At 38.4% G+C, this 23,508-nt stretch overlaps 1 protein-coding gene across 4 annotated transcripts in view; it reads left to right on the plus strand.

Moving 5' to 3' along the window:
• The window catches only part of sphkap (SPHK1 interactor, AKAP domain containing), a 259,654-nt gene that overhangs the window by 76,445 nt on the left and 159,701 nt on the right, over positions 1-23,508 (plus strand). For all 4 annotated transcript variants that reach the window (XM_079825691.1, XM_079825693.1, XM_079825692.1 and 1 more), the window contains one exon: positions 20,214-20,308. In XM_079825691.1, the coding sequence (XP_079681817.1) occupies positions 20,265-20,308 (44 nt within the window). In that variant the 5' untranslated portion in view covers positions 20,214-20,264. The remainder of the gene's footprint in view (positions 1-20,213; positions 20,309-23,508) is intronic.

The following is a 23,508-nucleotide window of genomic DNA, read 5'->3' on the forward strand; positions in this document are numbered from 1 at the left end:
ACTACACTACACACACCGAAGAGACTGTAGAGAACGGAAAAAGAGGCAGAAAAATCCAAGATGGCGGTCAAGAATTTTCTTAAATTCTGGAAAATATTGATAAAACATAATGAAGTCTATTTGAAATGAATGAAGTCAGTATTTACGTAGGCTATGTTTTTTAAGTTTATAATTTCATGTATTAAGGTGTATTAATGCCATGCTAGAATTATCATATTTATGCGATTCCGAACTTTGAATTTTCGCTTAAACCAAGCCTGCCGCAATCGTGTTGAAAACGGAAGCCCCCAGGTGGTTGGTCCCAGTATAGCTCATAAACCCCGCCCCTCCATGTATTCTAATCAACGCAAGACAAACTAAACAATCAAATAACATTTCAAATATATGTGCAAGATGTCAGTGCCATATTCGGACGTTGCCGGCTTCACTTTTCTTCAGTGGAAGGTAGTGAAGATGCGTCGTCCATATTTTTTTACGATCTATTGCTGAAACAGCATGCAGAAACTTGAAAATGGAATGTAGTTAAATTGTTACTTTTCTGTTTTATAATTCCTGTATTTAACTGTTAATTTCTTAATTTATTAGGTAGAACTGATAAACAAAGACAGTAAACTAATGTGACTTCTGCTGTTTTCAGCACTGAAAATAAAAATTCGGAAACTTATCGGCCAACCGGAAAAACTCACCTGCTAATGCCGATTTTATATATAATATTATTATTTATTTTATTTAGTGCTGTCAATATATTTAAAAAATGACTAATTAAATCACACATTGTTTTTCTGTAATCAAGATTAAAACATCAAGTTTTTCCATTGTAATAAATAATGTAGAAACAACTTAAAGACAGTATATTGTGTTGTAATAGCATTTTTTTATGAATAAATACCAGTATCACACTGTAAAAAAAAAATGCAGGTCTCCAATTGAAAATTTTCTAGTGATCAAACACATCTACATTTTTCAGTTGGCCAAACTGAATTTCTGTGAATTGATGCAATTTAACTACAAAAAAATGTAGATGTGATCAGTCACTAGAAAAATTTCAATTGGAGACCTGCATTTTTTTTACCGTGCTGATACTAATACAGCTACTGATGTCTCTTTGAAATTAATTATTCCCCCAATTTAAAACATTAAAGGGGTTGTTGATTATGATCTCACTTTTTTAACTTTAGTTTAGTTAGTAATGTTACTGTTTGAGCCTAAACAACATCTGCAAAGTTACCCCGCTCAAAGTTCAAAGTATAGGGAGATATTTTCTGTTAAAGAAATTGCTTTTAAGGACTACAACAAACGGCTGGGAGGGACTACACAAGCTTCCTCCCGTGTTAGTGACATCACTAACCCTTAAATTTACATAAACCCCACCCCCGGGAACACACAACAAAGGGGGTGAGATAGATAATCATGACATGACAGAATATGCTAATCAATGACTTTAAGATAGTTAACTCCACATCAGCTGCATAAATTCATCAACTAACCATTCAGGAACATTTTGTTTCATTCTACATGTTGGCACTTCTTCTTGAGTCTCTCCATTATTGTCCAACTCCGGTTTGAACATAAAAAACTGAACTAGGGATGCTCATATTGATCGTTTAACCATTGACCGTTGAAAGTAAGAATTTTGACGGATTAATACTATCAGTTAAACGGTTTAATAGTTGTTGTTTTTTTCCTGCTGCATGGTTAAAGAAAAATATGTTATATTTGTTAACTCAAGGGGCGCGTCGACACGTGCAACCACAAGTGTCTACACATACATATTTTGCAAAATGGAGCAATGGAAAAGAAGTAGGCCTACTGTGTGGGACCATTTCGACAGAAAGGGCGACGGTTACTTGCAAAATATGCTACACGGTAATAAAATACAGCAGTAGCACAAGCTCTAGACTGGTGGAAAGCAAATGAAAGACACTTCCCGAGGCTGGTCACTCTAGCGAGGCGTTATCTCTGTATTCCCGGGACATCAGTGCCATCTGAAAGGGTGTTTCCTGCTGCGGGTCTTACTGTCAACAGGCTGCGCTCCAGACATCACGTAGACATGTTACTTTAAAAAAAATAAATAAAATAAAAACATCTGGTGTGGATTCAAAAACGTATTCTTACGGAAAAAAACTGTTCCAGTTCTTCAAAGTTTCAAACGGATTCAGTGTATTTTCGTTTTGTCATCTTAATTTAATTATTTAAGTGAAAAATATTTTGTAGGCCTATTTTTTTATGCTTTTTATTTATATTATTTTATTCTGTTTTTCTCTGTTGTCAGAAACGCTGCAGGTGCGCGGAAATTTGATAATGTAAATCCAGGTTCTGTTGTTGTTGAGCAACAGAACAGCATGTAGCCTATGCTGCTGTTTGCACGGTAAAATAAACCTGTGAAATAAAATGTGTCTAACGGGTCACAGACACACGTCAATTGTATTTTTATTTAATGCCAATTCAATATTATAAATCATTTAACGGTTAATATTCGGATAATGAGCAGCGGTTGTCGGCCCGGAAAATTAACCAAAATGAGCATCCCTAGGCTGAACAATTTCATTGCCTGTCTGCGTGAGGTAATCAGAGCTGCTAACACAAGCTCTTGAATAGGGTTGGGAACCGAGAACCGGTTCTTATGCAGAACCGAAACTGATTTTTGGAAAATACCAGAACTGCGCGAAATTCCTAAGTTTCGGTTCCGAAAACGGTTCTGGTGCAATGTGTGTGCGAAGCGCTGGAAGCGTATCCTTTAATAGCGAGTGACAGCCAGTGTTGCCAAGTCCGTGGTTTTCCGCTTTCCCGTTTTCCACTGTTGCCGCGGGCTGTGTTTCATGTCCGCGGGTTGAAGCGACCCCAATTATGTGATATTTAGCGCCGGAAATGCGAATTTTACCTGAAACGCGATTAGGCTTGTTTTGGGCTAGTTTTGAGTAATAATTGTGCGGGTTTTGTTGTGAAAACCTGGCAACCCCGGCTCACCTCATCATTGCCTGCCGCTTCCAGGAGTGCAACGCAGTTCAGCACTGAAAGCCCTCGCGCTACACATTTACGGTTTTGCGTCAGATATTTTCTCGTTGACCACCAGCATGGCAAAGAGAAAGTCACAAGTATGGATTCATTTCCAAAGAATGAATGATAATGAAGCAAAATGTAACACATGTGAAAAGTTAATAACATGCAAAGGAGGCTGCACTAGCAATTTGACAAAACATTTGCTACAGCACAGAGTGCCTCAGGGCTTATACCAGATTTATAGTGAAAGTCCTATACATACATATATATATATATATATATATATATATATATATATATATATATATATATATATATATATATATATATATATATATATATATATATATATATATATATATATATATATATATATATATATATTTGTCAACCGTTGAGTCACCATGGTTTAGGTAAGCGTTTAGGCACAATTACCTTTGTAATGCTGAATTGCAATTTATTATTTACAAGTTCACTGAATAACTGAATTACTATTAAATTAATATACAACTAATTAATAAATATAACTAATAAATATAATTTATAACTTGGTTTTATTCAGAGACAGAGAGATAAAATGTAATAAGACAATTTCAGAGGTGTTCATTTGAAAAAAAAATGTGTTGCAAGAATGGCTTAATTAATACTGTAATATATTTACAGTACAGGACTTTTTTGACATTGCCAACCTGTAAATTAATTTTAGAGCAAGTAATAAACACAAAATGGATTGTTTGAGTTGCGTATTGTGCCTTTTTCCTTTACCACTATTTGTTTAATAATTTTTATAGAACCGGAATCGGAACCGGTATCGTTAGGCGGAACCGGAACCAGAACCGGAACCGGAAAATTTCTCACGATTCCCAACCCTACTCTTGAAGCTCCGCCCCATGAGCAGCAGCTCATTTGCATTTAAAGGGACACAAAAACAGCACATTTTTGCTCACCCACAAAAAGACAGTTTAACAAGCTATATATATATTATTAATTATTATTATTATTATTTTTTACACGCTATAAAAATGATCTGTGGGGTATTTTGAGCTAAAACTCCCTTTAGCAATCAACCACCCCTTTAATGATAGACATTCAACAATATCATTTTAATAGGATGTAAAAAAATCTATCTTCAAAACAATCTTCACATATGTCATATACCTGTGGCCCTCATACATAATAAATATACAGAAACTGAAGAAAGTTATAAAACAGTCTGCACTCCATAAATAATAAATTAAATATAGATTAATCCTTATTAAAAGGCACTAATTGTATTATACTAATTTGACAGGCCTGGGACTTTTATTTTGACCATGGCGAGAGAGAACTTCCCCCTCTTCATCTGCCTTTGCCTTGCAAAAAAAAAAAAAAAAATTGCCAAAAGTGCAATGGATATAAATGAATCAAGAAGAGCTGTATAATATGAAAGGGAAGCAACATTAGAAGCAGGAGCTGGTTAAAGGTTGTAGGAGGCTAAAAAAGCACAATGACGCTCACATTTACCTGTGGCAAAAAAGAAAATCAAAAAGAAATGGAGGAGGATCAAAGGAGTCAACATCGAGTAATCTGAGGTCATCATGAGAAGAGCGAGAGGATCAGACGATGTTGTTTTTCTGACAGAGAATCCTCAGATTCCACAGTTTGAATTAATGAAAGTCTAGTCAAGAGCTTAATAATTAAAGTCTAGAAAGGGTAAAGAGGTCCATAAACAATTTCAAAAACAAGAAAATGTGGTCAGGTTTTTGTTTTTTCTTCAGCAGCTTCAGGAGATGAAATGTAGCATGCAGGTTTTATTGACCGCTTTTTACGTACTCACAGTTAAACCTGAGAGTGTATTTGTGATTGTTTTAGTATTTGTATTCTTGTTTGGCTGTTCAAAAGGTCATGGATATCAAATATATGTCTCGAGCTAAGAAAGGTCATGCTATAGTAGCCTAGGACACACACACACATGTACACATGAGCATCAAGAGAAAGCCTCCATTGCAAAATCTGTATTTTCATATTTTTTATTTTATTTTGTGTCTTTTCCTCATCACAAACTGAATAAACACAGGCTTCCTCTATCATAGCACACGCTATCTTTCATAACATCTTCACGTAATAACTGTCTGCTGCTCTTGTGACCAAACACCTTCTCCAGAGTGCAAATGCCTGAGATTAAAGAGTATGATGGAACATGTGTGTAACTCACACACACACACTCATGCACTAATGTCGCTTCCGCTGACACGATACACCTGCTGTTTGGCCTGTGAGTCACACAGGAACAAGAAATTATGGAACAGGTCTCCCCTGTCCCATCTGCCTCTCTGGCAGACTGCTGTGTGGATCAAAATTGCATTAACACCTCTCCTTACTGTCCCTCTCCCTCCTCCTGTGTTCAGAATAGCTTGTGTCCATACTACTCGTGTTGTTTCAAGCAAATTATATTGTAGCTACTCTTACTGCGGTTAGTTTTGCAGTTGTGTACTAAGCACACTGCCATTTTTATGAAGCCAGAAGTTGTTTTAAATAAACATTTAGATAATGTTTTAAAAAGTGGAGTAGAATCGAAGAGTTATCTCTCTTTTTCTGAGATAATAAGTGGATGTTAATCATTGCATAATGTGTTTGTCACATAATATAAAAATGTTATAAATATACAGTATAAGTTACAGTATATACTAATGCAATAAGCCATATGAGGCAGTGCCAAAGAGTATTTTTTCCATGGTGTTTAAAGACACACAGCTTCCCTTAATATAATAAAAACACTGTAACGCACAACCCCAAGTTGCTTATTGGTTTCATAAAATGCCAGCAATAGCAGTATGAGAACTACACCAATGTTACATTCATTAATAAATAAATGTTATAAAGATCAATGTTTATTGATAGTGTCTCTCAGGAAGACTTGGATAAAACCTTAAATTCATATTTATGTCTTTTTGTCCTTTGTATGTCCTTTATGGGTGAATAAATAAAGACATATAGGCTACAGGTGCTGGTCATATAATTAGAATATCATCAAAAAGTTGATTTATTTCACTAATTCCATTCAAAAAGTTAAACTTGTATATTATATTCATTCATTACACACAGATTGATATATTTTAAATGTTTATTTCTTTTAATTTCGATGATTGTAATGACAACTAAGGAAAATCCCAAATTCAGTATCTCAGAAAATTAGAATATTACTGAAGACCAATACAAAGAAAGGATTTTTAGAAATCTTGGCCAACTGAAAAGTATAAACATGAAAAGTATGAGCATGTCCAGCACTCAATACTTAGTTGGGGCTCCTTTTGCTGAATTACTGCAGCAATGCGGCGTGGCATGGAGTCGATCAGTCTGTGGCACTGCTCAGGTGTTATGAGAGCCCAGGTTGCTCTGATAGTGGCCTTCAGCTCTTCTGCATTGTTGGGTCTGGCATATCGCATCTTCCTCTTCACAATACCCCATAGATTTTCTATGGAGTTAAGGTCAGGCGAGTTTGCTGGCCAATTAAGAACAGGGATACCATGGTCCTTAAACCAGGTACTGGTTGCTTTGGCACTGTGTGCAGGTGCCAAGGCCTGTTGGAAAATTAAATCTGCATCTCCATAAAGATGGTCAGCAGTAGGAAGCATGAAGTGCTCTAAAACTTCCTGGTATACGGCTGCGTTGACCTTATACCTTAGAAAACACAGCGGACCAACACCAGCAGATGACATGGCACCCCAAACCATCACTGACTGTGGAAACTTTACACTGGACCTCAAGCAACGTGGATTGTGTGCCTCTCCTCTCTTCCTCCAGACTCTGGAACCCTGATATCCAAAGGAAATGCAAAATTTACTTTCATCAGAGAACATAACTTTGGAGCACTTTTTTCCTTTTTGTCTTTAGCACAGGCGAGACGCTTCTGACGCTGTCTGTTGTTCAAGAGTGGCTTGACACAAGGAATGCGACAGCTGAAACCCATGTCTTGCATACGTCTGTGCGTAGTGGTTCCACTGACTCCAGCTCCAGTCCACTTTTTGTGAATCTCCCCCACATTTTTGAATGGGTTTTGTTTCACAATCATCTCCAGGGTGCGGTTATCCCTATTGCTTGGACAATTTTTTCTACCACATCTTTTCCTTCCCTTCGCCTCGCTATTAATGTGCTTGGACACAGAGCTCTGTGAACAGCCAGACTTTTTTGCAATGACCTTTTGTGTCTTGCCCTCCTTGTGCAAGGTGTCAATTGTCGTCTTTTGGACAACTGTCAAGTCAGCAGTCTTCCCCATGATTGTGTAGCCTACAGAACTAGACTGAGACCATTTAAAGGCCTTTGCAGATGTTTTGAGTTAATTAGCTGATTAGAGTTTGGCACCAGGTGTTAATATTGAACCTTTTTACATTATAATTTTCTGAGATACTGAATTTGGGATTTTCCTTAGTTGTCTGTTATAATCATCAAAATTAAAAGAAATAAACGTTTGAAATATATCAGTCTGTGTGTAATGAATGAATATAATATACAAGTTTCACTTTTTGAATGGAATTAGTGAAATAAATCAACTTTTTGATGATATTCCAATTATATGACCAGCACCTGTATTTATTATCATATTTATGGGTAAACTATTCCTTTAAAGGGGACTTATTATGCTTTGTTACATGTTCATTAGTCTCAGCCTAATGACGTCACACCCACGGACCGTTGGCTGAATGTCTGATGCATATAGCACACTTATCTGGAAACACTTTATGGCTGAATCTGTAATCGCCCCCTAAACCCTCATTCACTACACTCTAAAAAAAAAGGTTCTATATGGCACCAAAAATGGTTCTTCTTCGTAATCATAGAGGAACCACTTTTGGTGCTATATAGCATCTTAGTCAAAGAACCGGTGAAGAACGGCTGAAGAACCACAGTTACCCCTTTTCCACCACAAGGCAGTGCTAGAGCTAATTCAGAGCCAGAGCTAGTCCCAGTTCATAGTTGGTTCGACTGAGGAGCCTTCTAAGAACCGTTTGCTTTTCCACATGTGCTGAGAGCCACAACAGAGCCATGTCTTACGTCACTGTATACGTCTCATCTCTCTCAGCAACGCTAGCGAGGTGTTGCCAAGTCTGTGGTTTTGCCGACGGGCTGTTTTTTTCATGTCCGCGGGATGAAGCGACCCCAATTATGTGATATTTAGCCCCGGGAATGCGAGTAGGCAACCTTTTAGTAGGCAACCATGCCAAAAAAACACATATTTTACCCCCAAATGTGATTTTTACCGGGGAAGCCCCCCTGGAACGCGATTGGGCTTGTTTTGAGTAGCAATTGGGCGGGTTTTGTTGTGAAAACCTGGCAACCCTGGGCAGCGGGAAACACACACACACCAGGCTTGTTCGAGACACATCGGCGCTGCGCAGTCCGATCCACGTATGATATATATAAAAAAAAACGCATGAGTGAATCAAAAGCATAAGGAGTCATATGCTCTCGCTGGACTCGTTATCATACGGCGATCGGTCTCTGCACAGCACCGCTGCGAACAAGCCTTCCATCAACAAAGCAAACGTTGCGTTACTATTGATTCACATGGCTTTACGATCCTACATCGGCATCAAAACACAACGAAAACACAGCGAATCCAACGCATTCATGCAGTTCGCCGTAATTTGTATAGACGGAGATTACAAACGAGCAGCAGCTGTTAGCTCCATTAGCTGCTATTTCAAAAATGGCGGATCTCAAGTTTGTGTTCGTCTTGTTGACCCCGCCCCCAGCGCCTGGCGTAATCTGTTCTTACTTCTAGCCCTGTTCTAGCCCAGCAATGTTTTGGTGCTACTTAAGAACCACTTTTCCTGGCTCGGAGCTGGGGCTTTGGGTGTGGAAACACAAAGAACCGGTTTGAAACTAGGCTCTGGCTCCGATCTAGCTCTAGCTCTGCTTTGGTGGAAAAGGGGTAAGTAGCACCAAAATTGGTGCTATATACAGTAGCACTTAAAAAGGTTCCCCTATGATTACGAACCAAGAACCATTTTTGGTGCCATATAGAACCTTTCTTTTTAGAGCGTATTCCCAACGTTATCCACAAATACAGTTCACCTAGAACAGGGGTCGGGAATCTTTTTTGACCAAAGAGACATTTTTCCATTTTTGGTTAATGCATTTTTCCAAAAGAGCCACAGTAAAAAATAATATTAAATGATTATTAAAAAACATGCTTTTTTTTCCACTAAAATTTCAACAATAGTAATTATTAGGTCCATAACTTAAAACAAACTCATATGCAGCGAACAATAAATAAGTTGCAATATGGAATTAATTGTGCAGGCCTTTGTGAGGTTGAGTTATAAATCCTCGTCGTGTGTGTGAACATCTACTGTGTTTACGTGAATACTCGACTTGGCATTTTGATATATTTCTGTAGCCTATTAATTTGACGTGCAGCCGAGGACAAAGCTGTGCTTGTCCGTGTTGCGCTCGGAGCGCGTGCACAGCATCCTGTCAGTAATTCAGTTGTCTTTCGCGGCTTATCGCGCTTTAATCATTCATTTTCGTCAACTGAAATCTGCGTGGATTATCATAAATACACATTTATTTATCACAAGGGTCACTGCGGCAAAAGCGAAAGTACCCACGTGTGAAATGTTTCGAAATGTCTTTTTCCACAGCAGACCACCAGTTTCAATAAAAGGATATATTCAAGTTTGTATAGCTTTGTATATATACTTTTACATTTTCGCTGCTGTTCTAAAAATGGTTTTCGGTTACCTTAAACAAGCCACAGCTGCTTGAATCCCAGAGCAGAAGCTGTTACCCCAGAAACGTAAGTGGGTATTGATTTGCTGTTGCGACTCGTGACACTCGTGAACAGCACTGAACGCGCACGGCCGGTACAACTTGAATATTAGTTATTATTATCATACGTTTCATTAACTTCGGTAGGCTGTACAACAAGGCAATTGGCTGCTTTTTTCTGCAGAGAGCGGATCTCTGTTGATGTGTCTAATTTCTTTTATTGATAATTTGTTGGTAAAGGGTGAGAGACCTGAGCCACATTATTTTTGTCAAAGAGCCAGGTGTGTCTCGCGAGCCATAGGTTCCCGACCACTGACCTAGAAGGAGTGAATGAAAACGAGTGCGTGAAGTCGTACAGCCGTTGAGCGTACATCGTCTGTACACTCGTTAATGCGGTGCATTGTGGGATTGAATGAGTGCACTCAATAACGTCCACTATGTTTTCGGACACCACTACAAATGGCTGTCCCCTCAAATAATGCCCTATTTGAGGGTATAGGGGGCGATTTCGAATTCAGCCTAGGAGTTTTGAAGTCGTCATCTGATTGGTTGAATTCTACAGGATGTCCGCGATACGAGTGTGTTGCGTTCTTTAACGGTCCGCCTAGAAACAGATGCCGTGAAGCCCAACCTCCACGTGGAAGAACGTCGTAGTGTTTACAACTGTGACAATGAGCGCTTACCAGGATCAACTAAACGCTGGATTTTCAAAAGTATGAGAAGTTCGCAGCTCCATTGTTGCAGTAAACGTGCATAACGTTCTTGAATTAATAATTTATAGATGCACGTCGGTCTGTTATTGCAGGGACATCGACTTTACATTATGACATAACAAAACAAACTATGATTGGTTACGTTACATGTCAGTCAAACGTCCTCTTGGGCGGTCCTTGACCAATGAAAACTGTGAGTCCAGACCTTCTGCCGTCAGTCTGAAGGTCTGGCTATGCGAGACTACATGTTCATCTTTCTTTAGTGTGTAATGTTGCTGTTTGAGCATGAAAAAGGTCTGCAAAAGGATCTCTATATCAGTGGGCACTGTTTCTGAACTCCCTGAAACGCCTCCATTGTAGTCTTGAACAATATTCCTCATTTTAATAATTTCCACCCAAGGCATTTGCAAATAAATGGGCGGGGCCTTGTGAGTTGAGTTAGTAGTGTGTTGCTGTTGAAACTCACAGGGTTTCCCCAAATTGGTCCAGTAGACCAATTACAGAACATTCTGCTTTTCAGGGGGGCGGGCTTCATAGAGACCGAAACTAAACAGAGCGTTTCTGACAGACTGGGAAGAGAGTAGTTGCAGCAATGGAGAATATGTGTAAAATAATGTTTTTTGAACATTCAAGCATCAAAACCTATTCTGGTATAGCCTGAAAACAAAATCAAGACTTTGAAAAGGGGCATAATAGGTCCTCTTTAAGGAGACATAATCACAGCGCCTTACATTTTCTAGAACAGTCGGTCTGACCTCTGAAGAGTTGAGATCAATAATTCAATCTTTTAACTATATATTTTAATAATTCAGCACACATTGGTGTCTGCAATCAAGCAGACAGTAGATACACACACTCCTTTTATGTGTCAGATCCAAGCAAACAAAGTGCACACACTTGCATACACAACATCAATTATTTAATATGTGGATTTTCAGAGGATAGCGAAACCGATATCCACACTCGCCAGAGAGAGCCTCGACAGCTTCTTTCTTTCAAAATGCATCTTCAGCCTCATGTTTTTTTTTCCCCTAGGTTTGAGGATATCAGCTTGAGGTATCAAGTGTCAGCTGTTAAAGTGTCCGATTGATTTTTGCAGGAAGAAATGCTTTCTCATGTCGAGATTTTCGTTCACCTTAGATTTTTAGAAAAGTGGCTCTATAAAAAAAACCCTGTGTATCTTCAGACGCTACTGTGCTAAAGTGTTTCTTTGAAATGAGCAATCGATGGGATGAAAGAACAACGCTCAACGTTTGTGTGTGCTATATTTCCCTCCCTGAACATGTTGCATCATGTAATATGTCTGTGAACATAAGTATGCATATGTAAGTGTGTAATTGCTCTTTGCGTGTTGCTATGCTGTCAGCTCTAATAATCCCTGTGGTATCGCTTTTATTCAGACGGAGAGTAATTGTAATCATTAATGAGTTCATTACATGGGGTCACATCTGCAGACCACATTGTCTTTTTGCTGTGGTGAATGATCTAACAAAACAAGCATTCTCTTCAAATGAAACACACACACACACACACACACACACACACACACACACACACACACACACACACACACATCGGCCGAGCTCTTCTCCCAGCAGATTCGTCTTATCTATGTTCATGACTGGCCCTTCCCTCAAATCTCCTCTCTTTCTATCTGCACTTCTGATGCTTTTTGTGTGCCTCGGTTATAATTAGAGGTACTTGGAAAGGCTCTTTTCTAAACCTCTAACCCTAAGTACTGAGCTTGTTGAGGAGACGAGTGGTATTAGCTTTAAAGATGATAAAACGGATGGAAAAACTACAGAAAAACTGGAGATCAGAAACTTGCGGGTGGGCAACCATTCAGAATGCCCTAGCATCTGCTTATTTAAAATACTAATGTGCGTGCGGAGACAAGTAGCAGAAGAAAGGAATAGAGCGTGCTTTATGTTTGTCATATTTGTTTGCTTGATCAGTGACTTTGAATGGCCAATAACTGAAATGAAGTGATACGGAAGTGTCAGCTGACCTAGAACTTCATTGCTGCACATTTACTGGAAAATAATTGCACATCTTAGAACATTTATCAAGCAGTCAGAATAGAGCATTCAACAGACCCGTGGTATAATTACACATTTTCATTTTCATAGACATGCATTGCTTCGGAAACACTGAACGTCATTAGCAAAAGAGGAAACAAAGTCAATGGATGAATTAATTTCATCCCATCTGTTGAACATCTATCAAAAGCAAGTGGCATCTTCAAACAATGCTACTAGAGCTTTTCTCAGTGCCAACTTCATTTTTCTGAACTATTTTTGGAATCCCTTCTAATCCGCTGGTGTTTTGGAGATTTTTAGTGGATGTATGAAATCAGTTCTATCAGAGTAACCACATGTTTAGGTCAGCCCATTAACTGTGAACATTTGACTTCTAGAAAATGTCAATAGTCTACATTTTGCTTTCATTTTGAACAAAATAGGCCTTGTATAGTTTACATATTTTGTTTTAGTAATTTTATGTGAATAGTTTTGCTTAAAGTGTACTTTCATTTAAATAATAATAATTTTTATATTCAATGCAATGTTGATTAAAAGTCCCCTTGTAGTCAATAATTGTCTCCCTTAAAACTAAGTGTCTATTTACACCAAGTTCAAATAGCATGCCTTGTTGGCAAGTGCTATTCGCACTTACTTCGCCTAACAATGCCTTTTTGAGAAAAACAAGATTAAAAATGACAGGCTTATTTCAATGTTTTCAGTGGCATAGTAAGGAAAGTTAGCCTGACAAGCCAGAGCCACATCAAGATGTTGGGTCTGGGAACTCACCATTGGCAGGGCTCAATCCGAGGGGCGGGATAAACGGTTGTCTTTCAAATTCCCTCTGCACGCAATAGGATAGCGCTACAACCAACCAGAGCAAAGAAGAAGGGGAAGCGGAGCTAGTTGATAGATTAAACTTTTGCCGTATCCGGTCGGCTTCAAGATCTAGCTTTTGACGCGATCGACCCGGGTTCGAATCCGCCTTTTGCAGAGCTCGCTCTTCTCTCTTTTCCCATCACATAACACATCGGAAAGTCATTTACTTTCAATAAAAATTAAGAAAATGTTCTAAAAATGGAAATAAAGTTCCTAACGAAATGTTTAATAATAATAAAAGCATTTATTGGGTAGGGTTAGGGTTAGGGGTAGGTGTAGGGAAGGCTTTTATGGGCTCTGTCCCATTAAGGTGGCATCCATTTAATAATTTTAATTAATATAATCATTTACCCTCTATATTTTTATCGCATCCTGTTTATGTACCACAATACTGAGGTGCAGATAGTATGTATGTCTCAAAATAAAGTATAAATAGCATCTAATTACTATTTACACATATTGCAAATAACTACTTTTACTTGGTGTAAATAGAATGTATCACTATTTTCACTTAGTAAATAGCATCTACAGCTATTTTCACTTAGTAAATAGCATCTACAGCTATTTTCACTTAGTGTAAATATCTAGTAAACCCAGCCTGATCTGCCGGTGATTTGATTTCGCCCTGCAGCTCAGTTTGGAAACCTGTACATTCATTTCTACTGTTTCTGTCACACTTTTCTGGGAACCAATCACAGACTGGTTTATCCACCTGGCGCGCTATTGGAGGGTTTGACACGATGACGGATAGAGAAGTGATGGGTCAATGCCCGTTGATCACGCCTCTTGTGGTCTGATTGGTTGAAGGACTATCCAATTGTGTACATTTGATTTATGCTCGTTGATCACGCCTCTTGTGCAGTAGAAAATACAGCGCAGACTCCCCAGACCAATGTTCAATCTTAAATTGAGCTTGGTCTGGTGATAGCCAGACAAGTAAATATCATCTATCGCTAAGAAAATATGTTATTTTCACTTCTTCATTTCTTCATGCCTAAAATAGCTTGAATGTAACTCTACACCCTTGCTTCATATTTGTGCAACCATGCATATGCAAATTAGCCCCGCCTCCAATCACTCCTAGCAGCTCAGAGACCCACTCGGTCAACTCTTACTCAAGTTACTGTAGTAAACGCTGAACAGTGGTATCGCTATTTACAACATCAGACACATAACGTTAGCTGATATGATTAGCCTTTTTCTTGACTACATTATTAAACAGTTAGTAATGTGTTGCTAATGTTACATAAACCATGTTCCCGTTCACCATTTCAGAGTCAGACAGCTGCCATCTAACAATCAGCATCCTTAGAAATGCTTTGACCAACTTAGAATATCAGTGTAATATACGACATTGTAATATACTTCATATACATAATTCACCCGCTGTATGTGGCCCTGGACCACAAAACCAGTCATAAGTCGCACGGGTATATTTGTGGCAATAGCCACAATATGGGTCAAAATGAACGATTTTTCTTTTATGCCAAAAATCATTAGGATATTAAGAACATATGTTCCATGAAGATATTTTGTAAATTTCCTACCGTAAGTGTATTATTAGTAGTAATATGCATTGCTAAGGACTTTATTTGGACAACCTTAAAGTGCATTTTCTCAATATTTAGACTTTTTTGCACCCTCAGATTCCAGATTTTTAAATAGTTGTATCTCAGTCAAATATTGTCCTGTCCTAACAAACCATACATCAATAGAAAGCTTAATTTATTGAGCTTATGTCTAAATCTCAAAATGACCCTTATGACTGGTTTTGTGGTCACATATTGCTAAAACTTTTAGCCTAAAAGTACCCGATTTTTCATATCAACAGAAACATATACTGGATAACCTGGCTTCTCTTGAGACTCCCCTGCTTCAGACCAGTCTAGTGTAACTGTTAAAATCCTTTACAGTCACTGTATTCAAATACACTCATAATACTCCATAATATTATCATATTCACCCTGTAAAAGTCGTCCAGTAAGTGTTCATCAGTATATGTACAGTAGGCCTATGTGTGTATAAGACGGCTCCATAATGTTCTATAGCAATTATCTAAACTTTAAAGTCGACATAGTCTTCCCTATTGTGTTAAAGATCATGAGGGGAGAGAATATACAGTTTGTACAGTATAAAAACTATTACGTCTATGGAGAGTCCCCACAAAGACGTGTTTGTGTGATGCAAGACCTGGGGAGGTGAGATAAATTGTGTTGGTAATGCTGCGTGATGCCATCCAGCTCCTTGCCTTGGGCAGTCAGGAAGAGAATGTGAAAAAATATTGTCATTACCATTTCATTGCAAATTGTTTTAGCATGTATATTGCATCAGCCCCTGTGGAGAATATGACTGCACTGATTTGAATTAATGCTGAAGGAAAAACTCTGGACAGAGTGAGAATTTGCAGCATGTTGTACGTCTTGGGTTGTGTGACATTGTGCACCTGTAAGTTGTGTTACGCTTTACGCCACATTCAGCAGATTTGGCTGGTTATCTGCACTTCACTATGGTGTGAACAGTAAAATCAATATTTCACTCGTCTTTCCGTCAGCTTAAGATGGATAGAGGCACTTTGGGCTTCAAGCGCACACACACAGAAGCCAGCATTTCCAAGAAGCCAGCGTTTCAAGTGTAGCTGGCTAATGGATTACACAATGTGTCTCTGTAACTGGGCTTTAATGAATGATGGATATTATCGCTCTCCATTTCTGTCCATCATACTTTCTGTTTGCCTTCCCTTCAGTTAAACACTGTTGCTGTTGACTCAGGTGTTCAGAAGAGAGCAACACATTAAATCAGAACTGTGCTAGATCTGTCTGTCATACTGCCTGAACCACTTCGTAATTACCCAGAGTGCTGTGCAGGATTGGACACTTTGAAGATAAGGGTGTTTCAATCAGCTCACTAGTTCAGTAGTAGTTGGTGAGTCAGACATTTTAGACCTGTCCCATTGTCAAAAACCATCACTATGCACTGAGAGATTCACTCCAAATTCCCAGAATGCACCAGTGCGTGGCGGATGCTCACTATATTTTATCCTTTTCTCAAAATAGTTTAGTTTCTTCCTATCTCATCAGAAGATGAGCGCATGTGTAAATATGCAAAGACTTATTTTCTGTCTGTGTATGTTTTTAAATATTAGATTTTGATTCATTAACAATCATTACAATAACTGTTGTATTTAATAAATGTGTATATTATAAACCAATCCCGCAAGTATAATCAGATTCAGAGGATGAGTGCCAGTGTAAATATGACAAATCCTTATTTTCTGACTTTTTAAATATTATAAATTATGTTTTAATTAATTAACAATAATTACAATAATTGTATTATACACTGAAAAAAAATGATTCGTTGAATTTACTAAAAAATGTTATCGTAAGTGGTTGCAATCATGCATCTCAATTTAAACAAAAACATATGCAATTCCCATAAAACCAATTCATTTTTGAAATTAAAATAAAAAAACTAACTTCAAATTATTTAAACGAGCACAAATTAATTATGCTTAATTGAATTGGGCCATAATCATTTTTTTCAGTGTAATTAAATATTGCAAGTATGATAAGTGGGTGAGTGCAAGTGTAAATAAATGACAAAACCTAATCTGTCTTTAAAAGAAATGTGCATAATTTGAAATATTATATTTTAATTCATTAACAATAATTACAATAATTATTTTATTTAATAGGCTACATTTATACTTATTTTATTAAAAACCCTGCAAGTATAATACAGTCATTTTAGTTGTCAGATGCTGATTAAAAATATGTATTTATTTGTAGATTTATGTATTTTAACTTTATTTATTTTCGCCTAATTGTTCAGTGTGTGAATGCCGTTCTTTATGTACATTAACTGATTGAATAAGTAATAAAAAAGCAGGACAAATGCGTATTCCACAGTGCCAATATATATTTAATGCTATACAGCAATTTTGTTTACCAGTTACATTTTATGACCTGATGATCTATGTCCTCATAATTGTGTCAGGAAATTGAGTCCGCAGTGTCCCAATGGTTAGTGGATCAAGGCCATTGCTAGTGCCTGAATCTGTGTTTGCAATATATTGATTGATGAAGTAGGGAAACAGGGAGTGGATTGAGACACGGCCCAAGAGTTGTGACTCAACTACGACATAACAGAAAACACTATTATTAAATCATCCTAGTTTACAGGCACATTAAAGTGCGATACAGGTACAGTGATGTGCTTTTAGGTTGAGTGAGGGAGAGAATGTAATTGCTTGTTTTATGTGGCGGTAAAATACACATACATTGTAGCACGCACACAGATTGGGGGCATTTGTGACGGTGTGTGTTTTGTGCTGAGTTTGAGATGAATCCATTCTCACTATGTAAAGCAGCAGTGCAGCACCTGTCACATGACGCCCGGGGAAAGCACAGCGCTTATCAGGAGCCGGAGAGACAGGCTGCCATCTGTTTCACACGCACAAACACACTCGCACATCCAAACCCACCAGTTCACACATACACAACGCATACAAGAGACTTCACTCCATGAGAGATGACCCCATATAGTGCTGCAGTCGTGACGCCGAAACCCGGAAAACTAATTCATCAGTGGTTCCCTCGAGATCTTCCTATGGGTTTTTATGATGGGGGGTTTTCAATTTATGAGAAAGTAGGGTCTGTGGTAAACGGTTGGACGTTTTGTTCTACAACATAAACTGCACACACTCACACCCCAAACGTTCTCATAGTTACTTATTAGAAACGTACGTTTTTTCTTTTTCAATAGGGGTCTGTGTAATTTATGTTGTAGAGTAAAACGTTGAAGTGTTGTCAAGTTATGTTTACTACAGACCTTATTTTACACAATCATTGATTTTTTTTTTTATAAAAACCCATAGGAAAATCACATGGGAACCAGCGGTGAATTAGTCTTCCGTGTTTTGACGTCACGGCTGCTGCACTCTATTATACTGGACAGTGTATAATCGTGGATTAGTAGAATGTCCTTGGAAAATGGACCTACTTTCCTTCTTCCACTCTTTCATTTTTACTTATTATGTGGACTGTAAAAAGTATTTGTATGCTTGAATGTCAAAATAATTTGATTTTATTTCAAAAAACAAAGTGCCATTTATTTTACAGAAATATACACTTTTCAAGCAAAACATTTAATAAAGAGAAGAACATGTTAAATTCTTTATACCTCTGACTTTATATATTTCTATATACACTATATTGCCAAAAGTTTTGGGACGCCTGCCTTTACATGCACATGAACTCTTAATCCGTAGGGTTTAATATGGAGTTGGCCCACCCTTTGCAGCTATAACAGTTTCAGCTCTTCTGGGAAGGCTTTCCACAAGGTTTACGAGTGTGTTTATGGGAATTTTTGACCATTCTTCTAGAAGCACATTTGTGAGATCAGGCACTGATGTTGGACAAGAAGGCCTGGAGAGTCTCCGCACTAATTCATCCCAAAGGTGTTCTATCGGGTTGAGGTCAGGACTCTGTGCAGGCCAGTCAAGTTCCTCCACACCAAACTCGCTCATCCATGTCTTTATGGGCCGACGCTTTGTGCACTGGTGCTCAGTCATGTTGGAACAGGAAGAGATAACCGGAAGAGGAAGAGCTCCCCACAAAGTTGAGAGCATGAAATTGTCCAAAATGTCTTGGTATCCTGAAGCATTAAGAGTTCCTTTCACTGGAACTAAGGGGCCAAGCCCAACTCCTGAAAAACAACCCCCACACCATAATCCCCCTCCACCAAACTTTACACTTGGCACAATGCAGTCAGGCAAGTACCGTTCTCCTGGTAACTGCCAAACCCAGACTCGTCCATCGGCTTGCCAGATAGAGAAGCGTGATTGGTCACTCCAGAGAACACGTCTCACTGCTCTAGAGTCCAGTGGTGGCGTGCTTTACCCCACTGCATCCGACACTGTACATTGCACTTGGTGATGTAAGGCTTGGATGAGCTGCTCGGCCATGGAAACCCATTCCATGAAGCCCTCTAACCACTTTGTGGCTGAGTTGCTGTTGTTCCCAATGGCTTCCACTTTGTTGTAACACCACTAACAGTTGAGCGTGGAATATTTAGTAGTGAGGAAATTTCACGAATGGACTTATTGCACAGGTGGCAACTTATCACAGTACCACACTTGAGTTCACTGAGCTCCTGAGAGCGACCCATTCTTTCACAAATGTGTGTAGAAGCGTCTGCATGCCTAGTGCTTGAGTTATACACCTGTGGCCATGGAAGTGATTGGAAAACAAAAAAGTCGTAAACGTAGAACAATGGAGTAGATTTTACAAGAAATTGCTACTTCAGTCTTTCTGCTTCAAAATTTCACGTTTAATTTCATGTGTTACTTGCCTTTTCTTCTTAATTATTTGTGAAATGTACTATAATAAAGAGTGAAAAGGTAAATTTGGGTTATTTGGTTGCAGTTTCATAATCAGTCCATTTAAGTTGCAGTATGTATGCTAATAAAACTCTTACAGTGAACAATTGTTTATTACATTAATTCTGTCTATTGTGTATTATCTTCATGGTTTCACTTTACTTGGCCCCTTAAACACATTCTGCTGATTATAAGTAATGTTGTCTAACTCTCATTAGAGTGTTAGATTAGACTGGTAGGGTTATGGTTAGAATAAGTTAACATGTAGTTGCAAAGTTACTTTTAGTCAGTAGAATGCCGGTTAAGGACCATCACAATAAAGCGTTAGGAGATGTTTAACAAAACAAAGTCTACCAATACTCTAATGAGAGTTAGTTGACATGTAGTTGCAAAGTTACTTATAGTCAACAGAATGTTCAAATGGCACCATCAAAATAAAGTGTTTCCATTTAAATTTTATCCATTCTTTTCCAGGCAGAGCAACCCACACCCTAAGCACCGGAAAAGACAGGAAGCAAGGCAAACATGCTGGCTAACCTGCTCACCGTCCTCCGGAACTTCACGGAGAGGTGCGTTCATGATAATTATTATGTTATGATATATAAAACGCTACTGGAGGTGCATTCTGATCCTTAAAAACATGCTGATTTCTTTCTGTGTGTATCATCTCTACATTTCTCCCCCTATAAATCTTTTTATTCTTGTTTATCGGGCCACAATAAGACGCTCTTTAAAAACCAGTGAGAAGGTTGGATTATATTCCTCTTTGTGCCATTAGCAACTGAAGGTGGCAGCCAGGCGAGAAATCTACAGAGGATTAGTCTCTTTGGGTCACTGTTATAATCGAGTGAATAATCTTCTTCTTAAGTGCTCCCCCTCCCTAGTGTTCCCTAACATGCTCTCATTCACCAAATATAGATGATAGTGCAATTTAATGCCTGCAAAATGGCTTTGGCTGTAAATAGCCATTTTTGCACTAGATTAATCTCAGCTATCTGTTTCTGGGTTCTGTGTTGCTTGTTACTTTATCCGGCTTTTGAGCGTTTGAGTGCGCTCACGCTGATTTCAATTGGCAAATTGAATCACATAAAATCCTCATTGGATCTGTCTGCTTCATGCCTGCTTTAAAAACCACTGAAGTTGCAAGATGCATTTAGTTTCGTGTGAAAATCTTTTAATTAACTCATATTTGGGGTCTGAGAGACCCCAGTACACATTTAATAACTCAGAGGTCAGGTTGATGGCTTTGTGACTTTTCCAAATGAACTTAGAAATAGAAAATCTTAATTACATGAATCAATGCAATGAATTTAAAAAAAAAAATTCTGATTACTGCAGGGCAGGCATACACTTCTGACAATTTTCTGTTTGGATTTATTAAATTGTATGTTTTTGCTGGGGTCAGATTAACCACACTTTGAAAGTATTATTAATATTGCATATCAGTCACATTTTGGAGGATTTAATCTTCTGTAATATTTGCCTGTTGGCTTTTGTTCGGTACGTTTACAGGGCTTGATAATAGCTTTTGACATCAATACCATGGGGAAATTTTGACATTGATACCATGGGGAAAAACTGCCATATAGATCTTTTTAATATTATCTCATAATTTGTCAGCAGGTATATTAGGCTGCTGTCACTTTAAGACCTGACGCACGGATACTGTTACACATTCGTTTTATTTCTCAACTGTATCCCCCAGAGTTAGATAAGTCCATACATACTATTCTCATCTCAGTGCGTGCCATAACTCTCTCTGACGTACCCACCGCTAGCCTAGCTTAGCACAAAGACTGGAGTTAAATGGCTCCAGCTAGCCTACTGCTCAATAAGTGACAAAATAACGGCAATATTTTTCTATTTACATGTGATGTGTATAGTTACATCGTGTACTAAGACCGACAGAAAATGAAAAGTTGCGATTTTGTAGACCGATATGGCTAGGAACTATACTCTCATTCCTGCGTAATAATCAAGGAACTTTGCTGCCATGAGTGCAGCAGCGCAATGATATTACACAGCACCTGAAAATAGGCTGACTTCCATCAACATGCTGGGCAATATTTACAGGCGCTGCGTAATATCATTGCATTTACATGCCACTGCTGAAATACACTCACATTTGGCAGGTTGGGCGGGTGTTAAAGGAACAGTCCACTTTTTTTGAAAATAGGCTCATTTTCCAACTCCCCTAAACAGTTAAACAGTTGAGTTTTAACGTTTTCAAATCCATTCACCTGATCTCTGGGACTGGTGGTAGCACTTTTAGCATAGCTTAGCATTGATTATTGAATCTGATTAGACCGTTAGCATCTCGCTGACCAAAGAGTTTCGATATTTTTCCTTTGCAACTTTTCATTTTCCGTCGGTCTTAGTACACGATGTAACTACGGAAGAGTCACATTTTAAATAGGAAAAATATTGAAACTCTTTGGTCTCTTTGGTCACTCTTTGGTATCCTGTATCGCTCTTCTCTCCTTGTCATCTCACTAACACACCAGTGGGCGGGGACAAAGTTGCAATGATGAAGTAGGCGTTGATTTTCTTCTGCAGAGATGGTCTTCCACCTGGTCTTTTCAGTTAGAAACGTACAGGATATTCTTATAGTGTGATGAGCTCTTATATGTCAAAAGCTCAAGGAAAATTTTATTTCTAGGTTCATGATCTCTTTAATCTTGATTTTTATTTTTGGTAGTGGTACTACACTCTAAAAAATGCTGGGTTAAAAACAACCCAAGTTGGGTTGAAAATGGACTAACCCAGCAATTGGGTTGTTTTAACCCAGTGATTGGGTTGTTTTAAGCAAACATTTAACCCAACCGCTGGGTTAAATCTCATTTTCCAACTCCCCTAGAGTTAAACAGTCGAGTTTTACCGTTTTAAAATCCATTCAGCCGATGTACGGGACTGGTTGTAGCACTTTTAGCATAGCTTAGCATAGATCATTGAATCTGATTAGACCGTTAGCATCTCGCTCAAAAAAATGACCAAAGAGTTTCAATATTTTTCCTTTGCAGCTTTTCATTTTCCGTCGGCCTTAGTACACGATGTAACTACAGAAGAGTCACATTTTAAATAGGAAAAATATCGAAACTCTTTGGTCATTTTTGAGCAAGATGCTAACGGTCTAATCAGATTCAATGATCTATGCTAAGCTATGCTAAAAGTGCCACCGCCAGACCCGGAGATCGGCTGAATGGATTCGAAAACGGTAAAACTCAACTGATTAACTCCAGGGGAGTTGGAAAATGAGCCCCTTTTTTTTTTTTGTTGACGTGTTCCTTTAATGTCAAGCCCTGTATGTATATATAATTTATTTATTTATCTAGACAAAACACAACTTGGTTATATTATTTAGAAATACTTTAATTTTTATTCATTGTCACATACCATGTTACAGTAATCATAACAAATCTGCTGTTTTGTTCCCCTCCACACCTGTAGGGGCCAGCAAAAGCTTTTTTGTTTATCTCCCCATGACATAAATATATTAAACTGCCGCGACCCATCATGGTAGAGGCATAATAGCTGAGTGGGTGCTGGAGAGAGAGAAATGAGAATGGAAAGGCCAGCACTTCTGTGTGCCGCAGAGATACGCCATTGAGCGGGTGGGGGGGGTCGTAAAATCTCTAGTTGTCGACTGGGTGCTGAGTGTGCAGGTGTAAGAGTACAAGTTGTTTTTCATCATACACGCCGATGTGTTTGTGTATGTGTGGACGTAACTGCAGCCTTAACTTTGAGAGATGGCTGTGATTAAACAGATGAT

This window comes from Gobio gobio (assembly GCF_949357685.1).
Source record: "Gobio gobio genome assembly, chromosome: 9".
NCBI lineage: Eukaryota > Metazoa > Chordata > Actinopteri > Cypriniformes > Gobionidae > Gobio > Gobio gobio.